A 19,501-nucleotide genomic window follows, 5' to 3' on the forward strand; every position below is an offset into this window, starting at 1 on the left:
CATAAGTTGCTGAGGTGATGTAATTTTTGAGAAATGAGTAAAACAATGTCACAAAAATACGTTTTTACATGCTTAAAATAATTTTCGTCTCATTATCTTTGAACTGTGTAAGTTTTAGTGTAAATCTGTTGACATTGTGTTTTTTGTGCTACAAAAAGTATATAGACCCTTTATGCCTGCAGCAAACAATGAGAAGGATAAGTGCCTGCCAATGACAACCACCAATCAATTAAACAATAATCCACCTGTCAAATTTATAAAGTGCCAATCCAACGCTCATCGCTCATAGCACCGTAAAATAACCTCTCAAAAAAAGTTTTTAGTGAAGTTTTAGAGATGGCTCTATGATTTTACATGTAGTTCAACTATCTAGAAAATGTTAAAACGCCAATTGATAACATTATCTTGAGAAAACAAAAACAAACAAATTCAAGCTGCATTTTGTTGTTTTATAAACAGAAATAAACTTTATAGAAAACCAAGAATTTGTTTAACATTACAAGAAAGTTTGACGACAAAAAATCCGAAATTTTGTTACATCAATGCAACCTTGAAATCGAGATGATCTAAACCATTCCAAACAAAAAAAATACCAAAGCTTGAAATCCATATGTTGTCGTCTCAGTGTGATAAGGAAGTTAATCTTACATGCACATCTCGTTGTGTTTGTACAACAACTTGTTTTTTCTATAAACAAAATTCAATTTTTTTTTTTGGTATCTTGCCTGAAAAGAAACTGCAAAAATGTTGCAATTTGATTTCACATTATGCTTGCTCAGAACAAAACAATGCTTTGCTATTTTAATTTTGGTTTTTACCCATACACCGATGTGTGCTAGCACTGTATACTCAGTACTTTTCCCCGAGTCCTGTGAAAAAACATCACAGGCATGTTACTCGGGTGTTTTGCTATTTCATAAAAATTGTGAAACTCACAAACAAAATTCTCAATACAAGCATACTTTTTGGGGAAACAACGCTTTTGCACTGATGAAGCTAAGTGTTTATTTATGCAGTTCAGCGAGCGACAGTAAATGATGAATCTTGAAGTCAGGTTGTTGGGCCGTCCCGCCAAGACAGTGCTCAGTGCAAAAACATTGTATTTTGAAATTTGAAAAAAAAAAATTGTATATCGTACAAAAATGCTCACTGACAAAAACATCATATCTCGGTGCGTACTTTTTTCCTTGAAATACCTTTTGTTGTCACTACGCTTTTGCACCGACTTTTGCAGTTAACCTTTTATTCTTTATGTAGCTTAGCAAGTAACGGTAGATTTAGAATCTTGAAGTCTGCATGTTGCCCCACCCCTGCATCCATCTTGACTATTCCGTCGTCTCCGTCGATACTGATCAAAACTCCTGTATGGTCTCGGTTCTCACCATCGATCACTTTCACCTGCAGAAAGAAAAAAAAGTTATTAGAAAGTGTCTGATGATGACTTCAAACAATAATTCTGCAAGGATGAGAGTCAGTAAATGATTTTGAATGGTCAGTCAGTAAGAGGGCTGACTGTCAATCGTGCAATACCATTGGGTGATATTGGATGCTCAGACAGTAGGAAGATTGACTAGCATTCAAATATTGGATGGTCAGACAGTAGGGGGGGGTAACTATCCTTTAGTCAAAACCACAGTAGGTGATATTAAATGGTCAAACAATAGGAGGGTTGACTTAATGTTTAAAACTAGTGGATGATATTAAATGGTCGGACAGTATGAGGGTTAAAACACTAAGCCAACAAGAAACCATTTGCTCAAGGAACTTTTACTTGTCCATCTTAGATGGTCACACAGTAGGAGGGTTGACTATCGCTCAAAACAACAGTGAGTGATATTGAATGGTCAGACAGTAGAAGGGTTAACTATCTTTCAGTCAAAAACAGTGTGGGTGATGTTGAATGGTCAGACAGTAAGAGGGTTGACTATGAACCAATCAAAACCAGTGGAAGATATTGATTGGTCAAACAGTAGAAGGGTTTACTATCAATTCTTCAAAACCAGTAGGTGATATTCAATGGTCAGACAGGAGGAAGGTTAAAGCACTTAGCCAACTAGCAGCATATTCCTCAGGAACTGACTCCGTCCATCTTAGACAATGTTCAACACCACAATGGGTTGTATTAAATGGTTAAACAGTAGGAGGGTTGAAGAACTTACTCTGTCCATCTTAGATGGTGTGATGGCCTTGAGGTCTTGACTGGGAACATTGACGACACGTTCCTCATCCGGGAGGAAAACGGAACACATTCTCCCCTGAAAGAAAATGACGAAGAAGAAGTTAACCAATCAGGAAAGATAAGATGTCTCCCCACCGGCCTGGTCGTTCAAACCTTTGCTCAGTATCCGGCACTTACCGCCTAATGAAACCTAACTCTGTCAAGCTTCTCAAGTCTGCATCAAGACGCACCTTTTATCATTTTGCTTCTTATGTTTGGAATGCACTCCCCATCTCAATCAGAGAATCTGACTCTCTACAAACATTCAAGAAGTGTACCAAAAACTATATATACCCGATCTAATGCACTCAATTCTTAACATAGTGGGGCTTTATACATGTAAATGACTTATAATGCATGTATTTACTGAGCACTGTAAAAATCCAAGTAAAGCACAGAGGACCTGTCAAAAATCACTCCAAATTGTCCATCAGCTGTTTTGTTCTGTTTTGAAAAGCATCCCTATTTCATTAAAAATAGGGGCAAGTGAAAAAACTGACAGACTATTGAAATGACAAGCTAACTGCCCCGTCACTTAAAACATTAGTGGCCATTTGGACCTGTTTGTTGGGCAAAGTTTCCAACAAACAAATTATTTAAATTTAAAAAAAATCAAAACTCACTGTGATACTCCGAATGACGGCCGTCTTCTGCACCAGTGCTTTGTCCTCATGAGACATGATTTTCACTTCGATGTCCGTGGACTGCCACTCAGTCAGGCCGGAGTCCGTACCTCCGATACCCCCAGGAGTCTGGGGGTTGAAACCAAGCGGGGAGGGTGCACCGGGCGTCATGGGGAACCCCACAGGGCTAGGGGTGGCTTGGTAGCTAGAAGGGGACGGAGTGGGTTGGTAGCTACCTGGGGATGGGGTGGGTTGGTAACTGCCTGGACTAGGGGCCTGCTGGAAGGAGCTTGAGGATGGACTGGGTGTCGCTACGGAGGGGGAACAGAAATCAAATACTGTAGTTCGAAGGTAGAGTCTAATGATAATAATAACTAGTTCTTATATGGCACATTTTACAATAACCATATCAATGCGCTTTACATTAGTGCCCAGGGCCAAATTTCATAGAGCTGCTAAGCACGAAAATTTGCTTAGCATGAAATTTCTTCCTTGATAAAAACAGGATTACCAACCAAATTTCCATTTTGTTGCCTTTCCTTGTTACTGGTAGTCACCTGTTGTAATGCTTATCTTGAAAATCACGTAGAAATTTGGTTGGGAAATCTTGTTTTTATCAAGGCAAACATGTCATGCTAAGCAAATTGGGCACTGGTCATTGGGCCAATAGCATCCCTGTAATCTTTCTCAGCTCCCTTGGGAGTATACAACCTGGGCACCTGTAGCCCCTCAAAGGCTTTAATCAACCTCTACCCTCGCAGGTACCCCTGGGTGAAGAGAAGTAATTATAGTAAAGTATCTTGCTCAAGGACACAAGTGTCACGACCGGGACTAGAACCCACTCTCCGATGACCTAAACCCAAAATTGTTATGCTCTAAACCACAGGGCCATGAAACCCTGTGTCAAACAAATGGACTGGGTGTCGCTATGGAGGCAATAAAGAGTCAATTATTGTAATTCTACCGAGGGTCTTCAAAGGTAGAGTACTGTGGCGGATTGCAATAAAACGGTCTTAGTCAGCGGTCTAAGACCAGTCAGTTCTAGCCGGCTATCTGTCTTAAGACGGTCTTAGCTTAGTCAGTCATTAAGCCTGTTGCAATAACCCGGTCTTAGATAAGTCGGCGAAAAGTAATGCAATAAAAAAAAATGTCCCATTTTACTTGCACTTCTGCAGTCACTGGCGGTACAGCATTGTTCTTATTGCTTTGGTTTAAGTCAATGGATATCAAATCTATCATTTTTATTCGTGGGAACATATATTTACGATACATTGTATCATCATCATAATACCTCTCATGGGTGTGATCTATTTCTAAAATACAATCTCGTCGTAGAGCTCTTTGCATCAAACCATCTACAACTAACAAATGCAGCCGCGTTATCTTAAAAAACCAAAACAAAGACCGATTATAGCCAGCTCAGAGCAGGCTTAAGATTTAAGACTGGCTATAATTAAAGACATCGCTACAGCAATCGGTCTATAATTAAAGACTGTCTGAGCGCGTTTCAAGTTAGTCGGCCTAAGACTGGTTTAAGACCGCTTGGTTTAATCCACCCCTGATTGGTATAACTCCCCTGAGGGTCTAAGAAAAATGTTTTGCATTTTCATTTCATTTCACTTATTATTTTCAACAGGAAAATTTTTGTAAAAATTAAGACTGATAGAGAAAATATAAAGATACAAAATTATATAAATGAAAAAAGAAAGAAAAAAAGGGAGCACCCCTCGATGGAATTTTAAAAAGAAAAGGAACTTCTAGCGAGTTTATCTCCTGATGTCACAGTCTAAGAAACAGACAATATTAAAGGACATTATGGACATTGATAAACCAAGCTTTTTACAGTAGTGCTGGGCGAGTAGTGAAATTTGGTATTTGGTTAACCGCTGGCCAACTATCCGAAAGTAACCGGATATTTGAATATTTTTCCTCGCCGCTAGAGGGCGCTATTTTTAAAATTTATTCATTTATTTTTATTTTTTTTTTTTTTTCTCCTACAGGGCGCTGTTCGCTTGTGCCAAGCATACGCGCATGAATGTCGCACTTGATTTGTCGAACCTTTGTTGCGTTGTGATTGGTCAATGCGCAATGGGGCGGAGCTTAATGGATCTGTCTATTGACTCTATGTAAAGGAAAACTTTCTCTTCGCCCCTTCGATATAAGAATCCGGTTTCTTGGCTGTAATTTGAGGACTATCCGGTTTATTGAAAGGTATCTGCGCCCCTTGCAAATATCTGGTTAGGTCAAAAACGGTATCCGCGGTTAAGGTAAGGGAAAACTATTCGCCATTAACCGGATATTCAAAATATTCGCCCAGGCCTACATGTAGCTTACATTATGAAGATATGAGAACTAATTTAAGCTAAAATTACAAAATTTAATACATGTTAACATGTAGTTATTGTATTTTACAAACACTAACATTTTGGCTTCCAGCACCAAAATTTGCTAAGCATGAAATTTCTTCCTTCATAAAAACAGGATTATCGACTAAATTTCCATCTGTTGCATATTGCTTGTTACTGGTATTCAGCTGTTGTTTGCTTATCCTGAAAATCACGTGGAAATTTGGCTGGTTATCCTGTTTTTATAAAGGAAGAAATTTCATGCTTAGCAAACTTTTGTGCTAAGCAGCTCTAGGAAATTGGGCCCTTGAGTACAAGCCTGGTGTAATTTTCTTTTTTAAAAAAGAAAATTTCACCAGCCTGCTTTGTCCTCATTATTATTTCATGTAAAAAACAAAAACCGCAGAGTAACTATTCAAAAATAGATAAACTTACGTTGATAGTTTCCCGGTGATGGAGTAGGTTGATAAGGAGAGTACGTAGATTCACTTCCATACATCCCTGAGGAGCTGCCTGGAGTAGCAGGGGTGTAAGGACCGTTACTAGGGGGTGTCTCAGACCCATAGCCTGGGGTAGCGGGGTTGGGGGTAGTACCGTAGGGCTGGGGGGATGGGGACGCTTCATCATAGCTGAAGTCATAATCACTGGATCTGAAAACCACAACAAGGAATCAAGGTTAACTGCACTTAAGGACCGTTACTAGGGGGTGTCTCAGACCCATAGCCTGGGGTAGCGGGGTTGGGGGTAGTACCGTAAGGCTGGGGGGATGGGGACGCTTCATCATAGCTGAAGTCATAATCACTGGATCTGAAAACCACAACAAGGAATCAAGGTTAACTGCACTTAAGGACCGTTACTAGGGGGTGTCTCAGACCCATAGCCTGGGGTAGCGGGGTTGGGGGTAGTACCGTAAGGCTGGGGGGATGGGGACGCTTCATCATAGCTGAAGTCATAATCACTGGATCTGAAAACCACAACAAGGAATCAAGGTTAACTGCACTTAAGGACCGTTACTAGGGGGTGTCTCAGACCCATAGCCTGGGGTAGCGGGGTTGGGGGTAGTACCGTAAGGCTGTGGGGATGGGGACGCTTCATCATAGCTGAAGTCATAATCACTGGATCTGAAAACCACAACAAGGAATCAAGGTTAACTGCACTTAAGGACCGTTACTAGGGGGTGTCTCAGACCCATAGCCTGGGGTAGCCGGGTTGGGGGTAGTACCGTAGGGCTGGGGGGATGGGGACGCTTCATCATAGCTGAAGTCATAATCACTGGATCTGAAAACCACAACAAGGAATCAAGGTTAACTGCACTTAAGGACCGTTACTAGGGGGTGTCTCAGACCCATAGCCTGGGGTAGCGGGGTTGGGGGTAGTACCGTAGGGCTGGGGGGATGGGGACGCTTCATCATAGCTGAAGTCATAATCACTGGATCTGAAAACCACAACAATTGTCTCTGCTGCGCCTGAACATCTGTTTACATGTAGATTGATGTAGCGCAATAGAAATACTTCCTAATAATATTGTTATTATTATTAACAAGGGATTTTCAATCAGTTCAACTCAAATCAATTGTAAGGTTGAGGTAACACCATGTAATGATAATCCGTTATGAGTGGGGTGGTTCTGAATAAATTAGTAGGTTTCAACTTGACATTTCGATCGTCGTCTTCTGGAGAAAGCTGGATTCTGATGCTGCAAGCTGCTCAAGTATTGATGATGCGGATCTACTCAATTTGTGTAACGCACGTTAAAGAACTGAATATAAATTAGATCAGTCTCATGACATTCTGGTTTTGGTTAAGTTAGTTACTGAGAAAATAAGAGTTAGCTGTTGCAAACTGCTTCCCAACCAGAAGGGTGTCTATGGTATAAACTGCTTAGTGCAGAGTAGTTCTCGAGTGTCAAACAAGAAAGGCATTTCGAGAATGACTCTGCCAGGGTCATAACGCAGGGCACCAACTAATTGGACAAATCATTACCTGCTAGGTGTGTTGGTAACCGTTGGATCCCACGCTCCGGACCGTCCTGGTGTCTGACTCCCATCATGCAATGGGGTCTGCGAGCCGTAATGTGGAGTCCTACTACCTGTAATTAACACAAATTTAAAAAAAGCTATGATTAATTTTCTGAGCAGCTGACTTCAACGTGTGGCGTACCCTGAGGAGCATTGAGTAGTCAGACTTCATCACAAATGAAAGGCTGATTGTCAGACGCTGGTCTCTTAAACCGGCCTCAGGTCGACCTTGCGACTGACTTTTCAGGATCACACTGCGCCTGAGCTACATGTAAGACCATCGGGAACTTTTTAAGTCTGTGATTATTACGACCTGAGTGTAACTACGATGATTTTGAGACAATCTGAAACAGTTGCCGCTCGAAAAAATGAACAGTCGCAAAAGTAAAACAATTTCAACATGTACGACGTGATCCCGATGGTCGGGAACCAACCGCAGGCGCACAAATCTCAGTTATTGTGACCTGAGCATATTTTGTCAGCGCAATGCCGACGGTTTGTTGCGGGCACAAGAAAATCATAGGTCGACCTGAGGCCGCTCTTTACAGAGCGGAAAGTGAAGTGGTGCGCTCATGTGATGAGACAGGGAGGTCTACACAACACAACTATAGGCTGTCTGCCTATGGGTACAAGCAAAGGTCGAAGACTAAAGATTGACTCGTACCCAAGCTGGTCGACCATTGGTTGACTACTGTAGTCGACCATTTGGAACCAGCCTTGAGCCCATGGTTTCTTCCATGGTCCCAACAGCATGTTCTATTCTAACATGTGTTAAGCGCAGAGAGGAACCAGTTACACTGTAGCGAAAAAAAGGAAGATTAACGAGGCTTCCAAATAAGTCGTTCGAGTGAGTGTGTCACTGCGCATGTACGTTGCTAGTCAACAAAGGGTCGATTAAACTGTCGCTATTTGTGCCCACTTGGACTTGCTCCAAGCTGCATTGGACCTTGACTTACCATCATGCAGAGGAGTCTGTGACCCATACACCGGAGTCTTGGAACCTGAACTGCCATACATGGGAGTCTGGGAACCATACATTGGGGTTCGGCCATACGCTGTGGTAGCACCAGTCCTGATTTGTCCTCTGAAACGAAATACACAACAAAATATTAAATGAAATCGAGGCAAGACCATGTGACTTGTGCCATCACATGTTTACAAAACAGGCACAGAGCATGTATGGGTAAAAACAAAAATGAATAAACTTTTGAAATGAAAAAAGGTGGCAAATCTCTAAAGCTGTGACTTTTAAAACTCTTGTATCTATGAGAAAGTAATGACACAAAATGTAAAATTTCCCATTTTTATGACCCGTGCAGCGTGTTGCTGCCAAAAAAAAAAGCATGGAATGTACATGGTCACTGCTTTCTTGAAAAAGAAGGTCTATCAGGTCTTGGAGAAAAAGCACAGAACAACAAGTTTGATGCAAAATAGTCAGGCATGCAACTGCCCGTTGAAAAAAAAAAAAAAAAATCTTCAAAGGCACAACGCAAGTGTGGAGTGAGGCCGCCAAAATGCCACGGGACATGATACCCACAATGGTACCCTCGAAAATGTGGAGGTTTATTATGCTCTTAGGTGCATTGTTAGCATGTATGTACATGTACTAGGCTTATTTTACATTATTTTAGTTGTACATTGTTATTGCCAGGTATATGTGCTCTAGTAATATTTTAATATTATTGGGTTATTATGTAAACTTGTACATATATTTTGGATGTAATTTTATTGTTAACCAAATCCCATTAGCTTGTGACTTTTTATTTGGTCTTGTATTTTAATACGAAAATAAACAAATTTTGAATTTAATTGAATTGAATTAACAAAAAACAAACAAAACCAAATTTGTAATTTTTTTTATTTTTTATCAATTTTATTTTTAAACGCGGAATTCCGCGGAAACGCAGAAGAGTAGCATGCCTAAATTATCAACGTCAGCATTCTCTGTGGTTTTTATTTCAACGACTTACCCTACTTTGTTGAGTCTATTTTTATCGACACTGATGGTCCTAAACATAGCATGGAGCTCTACTCTAGCGGTAGATTCAGTGGCGTCTTTCACAATTCCAATGTGACCTAGAAACAAATGACAGAAGATTTAATCAAACAAGATTCTATATTTGATATACATGTAGAATTTGAGGCATTGCATGGTGAGGTATATACATGTACATTTGGTTTGCGGTAACACCATGTGTGTATCTACTTGGCAGGTAGAGTTTGTTCTTAGAGAACTGTCTTGCTTTATTCTACTGCCGCGGAGCACATGTTCGGGGGTTCGGGAGACTTCTCAGTTCTAAAAAGAACTGTCCTGCTTTTTACCTATTACCAGGGCGGATGGTATAGAAATTAGACTGGACTAATACTTTAGCTTATACAGGGATGATATTCTTTGAAAATGAAAAGGTCTGAAAATTCAGTTGATTGGAAATGTCAATTATTCCATCATTTGTGTGCCAAGCACACAACAATCAACATGAGCGCGCAGCGCGAAGTCTCTTACGGCCGGGGCCCAGTCAAAATGTCGGAAAGTGGAAAAAAAGGTTGGAATTCCGACAAAAGTCGGAAGAATCTCATCCCTGCTAATAGGATCCTGATTAACTGTACTACCGCGGCGTCAGTTTTTGAATTGGTCGCAACGTTTCGACTAGCTTGCCTTAGTCATAGTCAGGAGACTGTACATTCTATATTTTGCAATCTACAAACTACGATAGCAGAAAGCACAGGACCTGTGCCTCTTTCATATTGTCCAAAGTAAAAGGGTTAAGTTGGCATCCGGAATATAAAGATTAATATGATTATTATTTTGTTTGAAACCCATGTGTGTTAAGCACTCTACTTTCCCAGAGTCAAGTCAAACAAATCCAAATACATAATATGGATTATATAATAACCTTTCCCGGTTTAGATGTTCTGCACACAAGCTTTTTATAGAAACTGGAAGGTATGTAGAAATCAAATATGAACAGCGAATTTGCCCTCATTGTAATTTGGAGGTTGAAACTGAGATCCATTTTTACTCAATTGTCCAGTATACAGTGCTCTTAGGGAACAAATGCTTAACTTTTTGAGTTAATTTTCAGCTGTTTACCAACAGTGAAAAATTGAATTTCCTATGAGTTCTACAGATGAATCTATTATTAGATGCGTTGCTTTTTTTTTTTTTTTTTTTTTTTTTTTTTTATGAATTTAAAAGAAAAACATAATGTCTGATTACCTCTGTTGACTTTATTTTTCTCCTGCCAATGTATATTAATAAAATAATTCAGGTTTAAAATGTTGGAATAAAAAAACAAATAAATGAATGAAATATTCAGGCGTGATTCCAATTGACGAGGGGGGGTCAGGGGTCAATACCAGAAGGGTGCCTATGTTTATTTATCAAACCGAAGTGTTATAGTCTGGTGCCTCACCTTTGTAGGGTCCTTGTGATATTCGAACAGTCTGACCAATCAGCTCCATATCTCTGCTCATACGCCCCCTTCCGCGACCCATCGAGCCTCCTCCAGCTTGTGCTGTAAAAACAATAATAATAATAATATTGAAGTCTTATAATAGCGCACATACATGTATCTACCAAACAAGGTACTCCAGGCGCTGAGTATATATACACACTTTCAGAAAGATAGGAAATATTGCAGTGATGAATTTTGCGACCCAATTATGTAGCACCTTATAAGGGTTTACAAGGTGCTACGACGCATACAGCAGCCACAGCCAGGAACACCGGGCGAACCCCTTCTCTTTTCGAAAAGTGCACTGGGTTCTTTTACATGCGCTACACAACACATGGGACCAACGGCTCTACGTCCCATCTGAAGGACGAAGCAATGGTTAAGTGTCTTGCTTAAGGACACAAGTGTCACAGCTGGGGATTCGAACACACACTCTGCTGATCAGAAACACCAGAGTTTGAATTCGGTGCTCTTAACTGCTCAGCCACGACACTTCCACAAAACGTAAAACGTAACAAGAGTTTACATTACAAAGTTGGATTAATCTTAAGGGGTTGGTGATGACAAGTACATAGATCTCTCTGTGAGTTGTGACGATTCAAAAAACTTAAAAAAAACAATGACATCTTGATGTTTCGATCAGTATGCCTTCACTGTCTTCAAGAGAAAAGGATAATAAGCGCTATATAAATGCATGTTGTTATTATTATTATCTGTGTAATCATAACCATATGCCCAGAAATTGCTAACATTTGGTGCTTCTTATACACACTGTTTCAGAACTGTACGTGGGGTTTTGAGAAGATCGGGTAAATAGAAGTTTGGGAGTGTCGTGGCCGAGCGGTTAAGAGCACCGAATTCAAACTCTGGTGTTTCTGATCAGCAGAGTTTGGGTTCGAATCCATAGCCATGACACTTGTGTCCTTAAGCAAGACACACAACCATTGCTTCGTCCTTCGGATGGGACGTAAAGCCGTTGGTCCCATGTGTTTTGTAAACGCATGTAAAAGAACCCAGTGCACTTATTGAAAGAGAAGGGGTTCGCCCCGGTGTTCCTGGCTGGATTGGCAGCATATTGCGCCACAGCACCTTGTAAACCATTACATGGTGCTTAAGGATTACGTCTTATATCTCAAAATTCGCCCCACTCCTTGCAGCAATAATACCTGGCGCTTTGTATCCTTTGGCAAAAGGCGCGTTATAAATACGGATATTATTACTATTATTTTTAAGTTGTGCTCATCATCATGACGACTTGTTCTCTTACCTCCACTGCTAGGATGAGCTGGACTAGAGATCCTTGGTGACATGGGACTGTATCCAGTACCTAAACCAGCATCCAATTGCTGCAAAAAGAAACAAAAAATAACAGCAGATCAAGATGATTTTTTTTATTTTTATTTCTTTTTTTTGTTTTTTGTATGCAAGTCGCCAGACACACAAGGCCTGAAGGCCACTTCAAGGTGTGGGCTACAATTATTTTTGTCCAGAGGACGTTGCCACCAACTCCTAGGGCTGAAACAGGGTTACCCCTTTCACAGTCCATACAGACGTAGGCTTGGGTATCATCAGTCCGAAGCCTGGCCGGTAGAGCAGAAAGCACTACCTCCCAAATTTTATGTAGCAAGTGTCATGACCAAGATTCGAACCCACACTCTGCTGATCAAAACAGCAGAGCTTGAATCCGGTGCTCTTAACCGCTTGGTCATGACACTTATACCAAAATGCCCAAAGCAACTGCAAATGGCTGCGAATGGCTGGTTATAAAATGCCTCCAGAAGCTGCGAATGACTTGTGCTAAATGCTTACAGCAGCCACAAATGGCTGGTACCAATACACAGATGACAATCGAGCCCGGCATTCTTCATTTCTATTTCTACAGGTCGAGACTAAATCAAAAGGGAAAAGTTTAAGATTACTTTATTTGGAAATTTTTCAAACAGATGTGACCTTTGACAGGTAACAAATGACCCTTGACCTACCCTCGACCCTCCAGCCAGCACGATGTGTCTCGTTCGACAGACGAAGATACCTCCGTTATCCGTCATCAGACGAGAGTGAAGGAACGCGAAGCTGCGGTAGATGTGACGCACCTCGCCCTGACGACCCTGTAGCATATGAAAAACATTGATGAAAATAATGACTTCTATCTTCCTTTCACTCCATTTCTGACATGATTTTACAGGGCATTGAGGCACTGTGTGTTGTGTTGCCATTTAGCCTTCAAGAAAGACTGCTTGGGTTAAAAAAATAACCAGAATTTCCTTAGCAGTGTTTTCTGCTAAACAGCTATATAAAATTACAAGAAAATTTCATGGCTCTGCTTACAGCTGAATTCAGGGCGTACGGCCCATATAACTAGTCTTCACATTTGGTGTATCTCAACTTACGCATAAAATAACAAACCTGTGAAAATTTGAGATCAATTGGTCATCGAAGTTGCGAGATCATAATGAAAGAAATATAACCCTTGTCACACGAAGTTGTGAATGTTTAGATGATTGATTTCGAGACCTCAAGTTCTAAATCTGAGGTCTCAAAATCAAATTCGTGGAAAATTACTTCTTTCTCGAAAACTATGGCACTTCAGAGGGAGCCGTTTCTCACAATGTTTTATACTATCAACCTCTCCCCATTACTCGTCACCAAGAAAGGTTTTATGCCAATAACTATTTTGAGTAATTACCAATAGTGTCCACTGCCTTTAACGGCTGATTGTGCTTACTGTATGGTAATCATTTCATACCACTGCTAACCGTAGGCTCATGAAAAGGCATGCTAACCTTCAGGTGCTTACCACATGAAAATGAATTCTATCCCAACGAGCAAGATGGCAGCCTAATACTTTTGCTAATCTGACAAATACGCTTACACATAGCAACTTTTTCTGCTACAGTAAGTAGGAAAATTCGCTTACCGTTAAGCAGCACTATGAAAATGGGCCCAGGCGATGTTTAAGCGATGTAATCCGAGCTTAGCAGACCCATTTTTTTTTTTTTATGCAAGTCGCCAGACACACAAGGCCTGAAGGCCACTTCATGATGTTGGCAAAAATTATTTTATTTTTCTAGGGGCCAGTGCCATCTACTCTTTGGGCTGAAACAGGGTTACCCCTTTCACAGTCCATACGTATGAAGGCTTCGGTATCATGACCCAGTTAGATGACTTACCGAGTGAGGCCCATCGATGACCTTAACGATGTCTTTGACTTGTATATTATTCTGTTCGGCATCCAGGGCTATAGCATTACGAGAATCCTTCTTCCTTGTGATTGCCGCCGATTTGACGTGCACCAACTGCAGAGAAAGAAACAGATTAAAAACATTACAATGCTGAAAAGCATTTTCAGAGTTGAGACTATGCCAGGGCCAGGGGCCAAAGTTAAACATTAAAGGAACACTCTGCCTTGGATCGGTCGAGTTGGTCTTTGAAAAGCGTTTGAAACAATTTTTTATGAAATGCGTATGGTAAGAAAGATATTTTAAAAGTAGAATATAATGATCCACACAAGTATCACTCGAAATTGCACGGTTTTCCTTTCACGTTGCAAACTAACACGTCGGCACAATTTTGACTCGACAAAATGGCTACCGTGTTTCTTCGCGACGTAAAAGGAAAACCGTGCAATTTCGAGGCATGTTGGAGTGGATCATTATATTCTACTTTAAATAATCTATCTAACCACTAGCATTTCCTAACAAACGGTTTCAAACGCTTTTCAAAGACAACTCCTTTTAAACACACATGTACATATTGGTCTGGCTCTCTTCTCCATGTTCCATACAACAATACGTAGGCGAGTCAGCATACACACAACTTGAATTTCCAGGCTGGTCAAACCTTAACCTTTGTTCCAGTTATACTTCACGCAAAATTATTACTAGTGTATTCATATACACATTGCTCTCGCCACACAATACTTTCCAAATGTGCCTCATCAACTGAATTCTGTTGCCTAGTAAAAAGAAATTGTGAGCGACCAACAAAGGGAAACCCCTGTGGCGAAATTCACTAACCATCCAGTCCTGCTTCAATTAGTCATGACTTTGACACTAGTGGCAACTCATTTGGCAGTAGCTATTAGCTGTGGCGGCAGGGGTGAAATTGGAAGTTGAAAAGCTACAGTCACGGCTAGATATAACAGGTGATAGGTAGTCCCAAGTATAGAACTCTTCCTCTGTGCATGCTGTACACAGATACAGAATCCTACATATAAGGGTCCGTTTCTGGGGCGGACAATTTTCAAAGCTTCTTAACTCAAATCTAACCTGTAAGAGCCACTAATTTCAACAGATTCAGAATACGATCCAAAAACTGGCATTTCTTAATGTTAAGAGCTACATTATCTCACGAAAATTATGGATTTGTAAAAAAATATATGACGACCAAAACCCACCGCCATGGAATGTGAATAGGGTGAAAATAGTGGCTTTTTGCAGGTAAGATTTGAGTTATGAAGCTTTGAAAATTTTCCGCCCCAGAAATGGACCTTATATCTCGGCAACACTGTAGTATACTACACAAGTTTAAAACCACCAGGGCTAACTTTGTAACTAGTCGCACAGGGTAATTTGAGACACCAATAGATAAGCTTGGGCGATATCACGATATTATCAAACATCGCGATATTAATTTGGAAACGATTTCGATATCGGATGGATTTGGTTTTAATCGAAATATCGATATATCGCGATATATGGCGATATATCACGATAATCGCGATATATCGATTAAATATCGCGATGTGTTTGCTAGCTGAGACATCTTGCACCCCATAGGTTTGGAGTAAAACCAGAAGAATAGGTCATTAGAACACCTCTCTTAAGCTATGACTGTCTCTTCTACAACTTTCACTTGGAGTTTTAAGACTGATGATGTCAAATTTCATTAATCGCGATTATATCGAATATCGCGATATATTGTCGGCGATATATCGTGAATAAAATAAATGGATATCGCCCAAGCTTACCAATAGATGAAGAGTAAACAAAATATAGATTTTGTTGTAATCATTCTTACCTTATTATTCATATTGAGTACTTGGAATGTTTCTTTCTCCAGTCGTACAATCACGCCGACAGTCTGTGGACTGTGATCAAATATAGGGAATTAATGACTACGACTAATCTTAGGACTTAGGACGAGTCCCAACCCTGCACTGTAGCATGCAGACCTTAAGAATAATCCTAAGTTAGGACGAGTTACTTGTCCTAACTCGAGGTAAGACGAGTCCCAACTCTTTGTGGAATTGGACCCCTGCACGTTAACGGTTGATGGTGCCAATCCCAACAAAGGTCAGAATTTAAACTTACTCAAGCTGCACAAGATCGCCGAGCTGGAACTGTCCCATTGTATCCACTCCTGAACTCATCTCTTGACAGAGCTGCATGTCCTTAGGTAATACTTTCATCTAAAACAAGAAAAAAGCAGATAAAATCAAGTTGAGTTCGTGAAAATCACAGAGTGATGTCTTCAGGAGCGTGACGCTTCCAGTACTGGTCAAATCCACTGTACATACGAAAATTATTTTCGCATGAAAAAAACGTATTTTCATGACATTGTTTTACTCATTTCTCAAAAGCTACAGCACCTCAGCAAGTAATATTTCAAGGGAAGTTTTCTACCAATAATATCTTTAAACCGTGTAAAGTTTAATGTAAATCTGTAGACATCGTATTTTTGTGTCCTACAAAAAGTACCCAAACCCCAAAAAAGTCTACACTAAAGGATGAATAGGCTCAACATCTGACGTCACGGCGAGTACTTTCTTCTTTGACCTACGGTTATTCCACATAGAGATACGCAGTCAAATTCTATCGCGTACGTGATAGGAGTGTACTATTTGGGCATATTTTGGAAAGCTCATGTCAGCGCACATTTATCCAATGATATCATTGTATCCAATGGAATCACTGGATCTTTGCAGCATGTACCTGTCTGAGGGCCCAGTCTATAGGATGGAGGGAAACACGCGCCAGGCAAGGAGCTCCAAAAAGATGCAGTTTCAGGAACAAGTACGCGACAGGTAAAGTTGTCCTATACATGTAGAGAGTAGCATCAAGGCCGGTTTATAGTCGGTCGCGTGATGGTCGCGCGAAATCTTGACGCGCGATCCAAAAAAGACACAGCTTTCAGGCCTCAGCACGTCGAAATTTCCATCACACGACAATCGCGCGACCGACTATAAACCGGCCTTCAGGAGGTAAATAATAATAATAATAATGGACACTTTTAAAGCTCCGGTATCCACCGCAAGAAGCGCATATGGCGCTGCTCTACAAAAGAACAACCAACAAGCAATGAAAGTAGCATAACAAAATCAGAAAAATAAACTGAACAAAAGGCTTCTCTACGAAGATGAGTTTTTAAACTGTTCTTGAATATGTTGAGTGATTTGGAGAGTTTCACAGTTTCCGGGAGGGAGTTCCAAAGCCTCGGTGCTGAGCTCTGAAAACTTCTCTCTCCCCATCGATGATTTGTTGTTTTTTTCCTGGAGGAGTTTGTGTTTTGCAGACCGTGATAATTTACGAGCAGCGATAACCTTGACATGTTTTGAGTAACTACCAATAGTGTCTAGAGCCTTTAATAATTTACCTCATGCATGGTGAGATCTGAGAAGAGTACAGCCAGATTCTCCTCGACTCTAACCACTAGTCCAGTATCTCCTTCGTATCGACCAGCGATAACCTTGACGTGATCACCGATCTTGAAATGTTTCCTTAATTCATGGGCTGGGAACTCCAATATATCCTGCGGAAAAAATTTGTATAACAACATTTTTAGTTAACACTACAATCTCAGCCAAAATTCTTGGGCCACCTACATGCATTCGCAATGTACATGTAATACATAAAGTATTATCTTCCAGTACGCGCTGATCCACCAATCAGATGCTCGAACTACTAGGGGGATAAAAACATATATACTACTTCCTCTGTTTTATATCCTACTTCCTCTGTTTTTATTACACAGTGCATATTGTGAATGTCAATGCGTCACGCTCCATATTCAGACAGTGTAAAAATGACATTCTAAACTTTGAGCGCTTCGTCGCAACATAACTTTCTGAAATTTGAAACTTTGCGCGTTGATGTACATGAAACTGGAAGATAAATTCGTTATAACACGCGTAATATATGGGCAACCAGTTCCAGGCAATCTCCATGAAGAAAAGATATTCACATTTGAACGTTAAAAATGTTCTTTTGTGGATCGTAAGACAATGTTTTAAAATTTACTCGTGTGCTACCACAGTGGTCCTGTAGCATGCACTGCAGTTGATTGTCTCCAAGTTGCCTGTAAAACATGCCTCGTGTGACAAGGCCCTTACAATATGTAAAACGTAGTTTGTGTGAATACCAAGTTTGGATGCTTACAGGTTTTATGATATTGGGTCCTGAGCCTTATTTTCATGGCTCCTGCCTTCAGGGCCCAATTTCATAGAGCTGCTTAAGCACAAAATTTCGCTTACAAAATTTTGCTTAAAGACAGTGGACACTATTGGTAATTGTCAAAGACTAGCCTTCACAGTTGGTGTATCTCAACATATGCATAAAATAACAAGCCTGTGAAAATTTGAGCTCAATCGGTCATCGAACTTGCGAGATAATAATGAAAGAAAAAAACACCCTTGTCACACGAAGTTGTGTGCGTTTAGATGGTTGATTTCGAGATCTCAAGTTCTAAATCTGAGGTCTCAAAATCATATGCGTTGAAAATTACTTTCTCGAAAACTACATGTATGGCACTTTAGAGGGAGCCGTATCTCACAATGTTTTATACCATCAACCTCTCCCCATTACTCGTCTTCAAGAAAGGTTTTATGCTGATAACTATTTTGAGTAATTACCAATAGTGTCCACTGCTTTTAAGCAAAATAATTCTTGCTTAGTAAAATCAGAGTACTGGCCAAGACTCCACTCAATTGCTATGCTAAGTAAACAACAGCTAAATACCAGTCACAAGCAATGTATATGGCATGAAATTTTGGCCAGTAACATGTGTAAAATAAGCGAGCTATTTTCGTGCTTAAGCAAATTATTTGCTTAAGCAGCTCTATGAAATTGGCCCCAGTTCGCAAAGAACTAGCGCTTACAGAAGCAGTGAATTCTGCGGTACACCAAGCGTTTTTCACACAACGTACATGTAATACTTAAAACCCTGTATGTATTGACTGCTGAGCAGCTTCATAAAATTGGGCCCAGTTGACAGCTGAAGGGTCATTCTATTTTTCTATAGGGATGGGTGAAGGTATTGCCTGCTAAACAGCTTCATATAATTGGGCATAGTTGAAAGCTGAAGGGTCATTCTATTTTTCTACAAGGGGTGATTATTTACCTTTAGATCTTCATGTTTAGGCAGTACAGATATAGTGTTCCCCTCTGCTGAGATGACCCTCCCCTGGAGGTGAATGAGATCACCCTCGATGACCTCTACGTTGTCTCCGGCAGCGAAGTTATGAACCTGCTCTTGACTGTTCTTGCTGTCCGCAACCACTGATTCTCTCAGTCAAGGAATAAAAATAGTAACGGTAGCTTCAAAGCTTTCATATCCTGGAGCTCTATGGCAACATCCCCCCACTGAGTGAAAGGATCAAGTACCGCCGGTTGCGCCTTGCTGGTCACTGTCTACGGCACCCAGAGCTACCAGCCAATAAAGTCATCGTGTGGGAGCCCACTCACGGCAGGCGTGGCCCCGGAAGACCCACCAACACCATACTCAAGACCCTGATCGAGGATGCAGGAGTAGTCAACAAGGAGGTGCTAATCAGCTGTATGCAGGATAGAGTTGTGTGGCGTGTCAGACATAGAGCCCGACTCAAACATGCGGCAACGCGAAAACT

General features: G+C 40.7%; 1 protein-coding gene across 2 annotated transcripts in view; it reads right to left on the bottom strand.

Annotated features, from left to right (window-relative positions):
• Positions 1-962: 962 nt before the first annotated feature.
• LOC117305700 (transcription elongation factor SPT5-like) overlaps positions 963-19,501 on the bottom strand; it is a 32,605-nt gene continuing 14,066 nt past the window's right edge. Inside the window, exons 11-25 of one of the 2 annotated variants that reach the window (XM_033790571.1) lie at positions 18,997-19,154; positions 17,254-17,409; positions 15,972-16,069; positions 15,679-15,748; positions 13,830-13,955; positions 12,642-12,767; positions 11,927-12,005; positions 10,618-10,719; positions 9,175-9,280; positions 8,161-8,288; positions 7,170-7,275; positions 5,622-5,836; positions 2,842-3,152; positions 2,160-2,255; positions 963-1,398 (exon numbers count right to left, since the gene is read on the bottom strand). In XM_033790571.1, the coding sequence (XP_033646462.1) occupies positions 1,243-1,398; positions 2,160-2,255; positions 2,842-3,152; positions 5,622-5,836; positions 7,170-7,275; positions 8,161-8,288; positions 9,175-9,280; positions 10,618-10,719; positions 11,927-12,005; positions 12,642-12,767; positions 13,830-13,955; positions 15,679-15,748; positions 15,972-16,069; positions 17,254-17,409; positions 18,997-19,154 (2,033 nt within the window). In that variant the 3' untranslated portion in view covers positions 963-1,242. Of the gene's footprint in view, positions 1,399-2,159; positions 2,256-2,841; positions 3,153-5,621; positions 5,837-6,485; positions 6,622-7,169; positions 7,276-8,160; positions 8,289-9,174; positions 9,281-10,617; positions 10,720-11,926; positions 12,006-12,641; positions 12,768-13,829; positions 13,956-15,678; positions 15,749-15,971; positions 16,070-17,253; positions 17,410-18,996; positions 19,155-19,501 lie in introns of those variants that run through there. The other variant, XM_033790572.1, reaches the window with a different exon arrangement.

This window comes from Asterias rubens, unplaced genomic scaffold, assembly GCF_902459465.1.
Source record: "Asterias rubens unplaced genomic scaffold, eAstRub1.3, whole genome shotgun sequence".
Taxonomy (NCBI): domain Eukaryota; kingdom Metazoa; phylum Echinodermata; class Asteroidea; order Forcipulatida; family Asteriidae; genus Asterias; species Asterias rubens.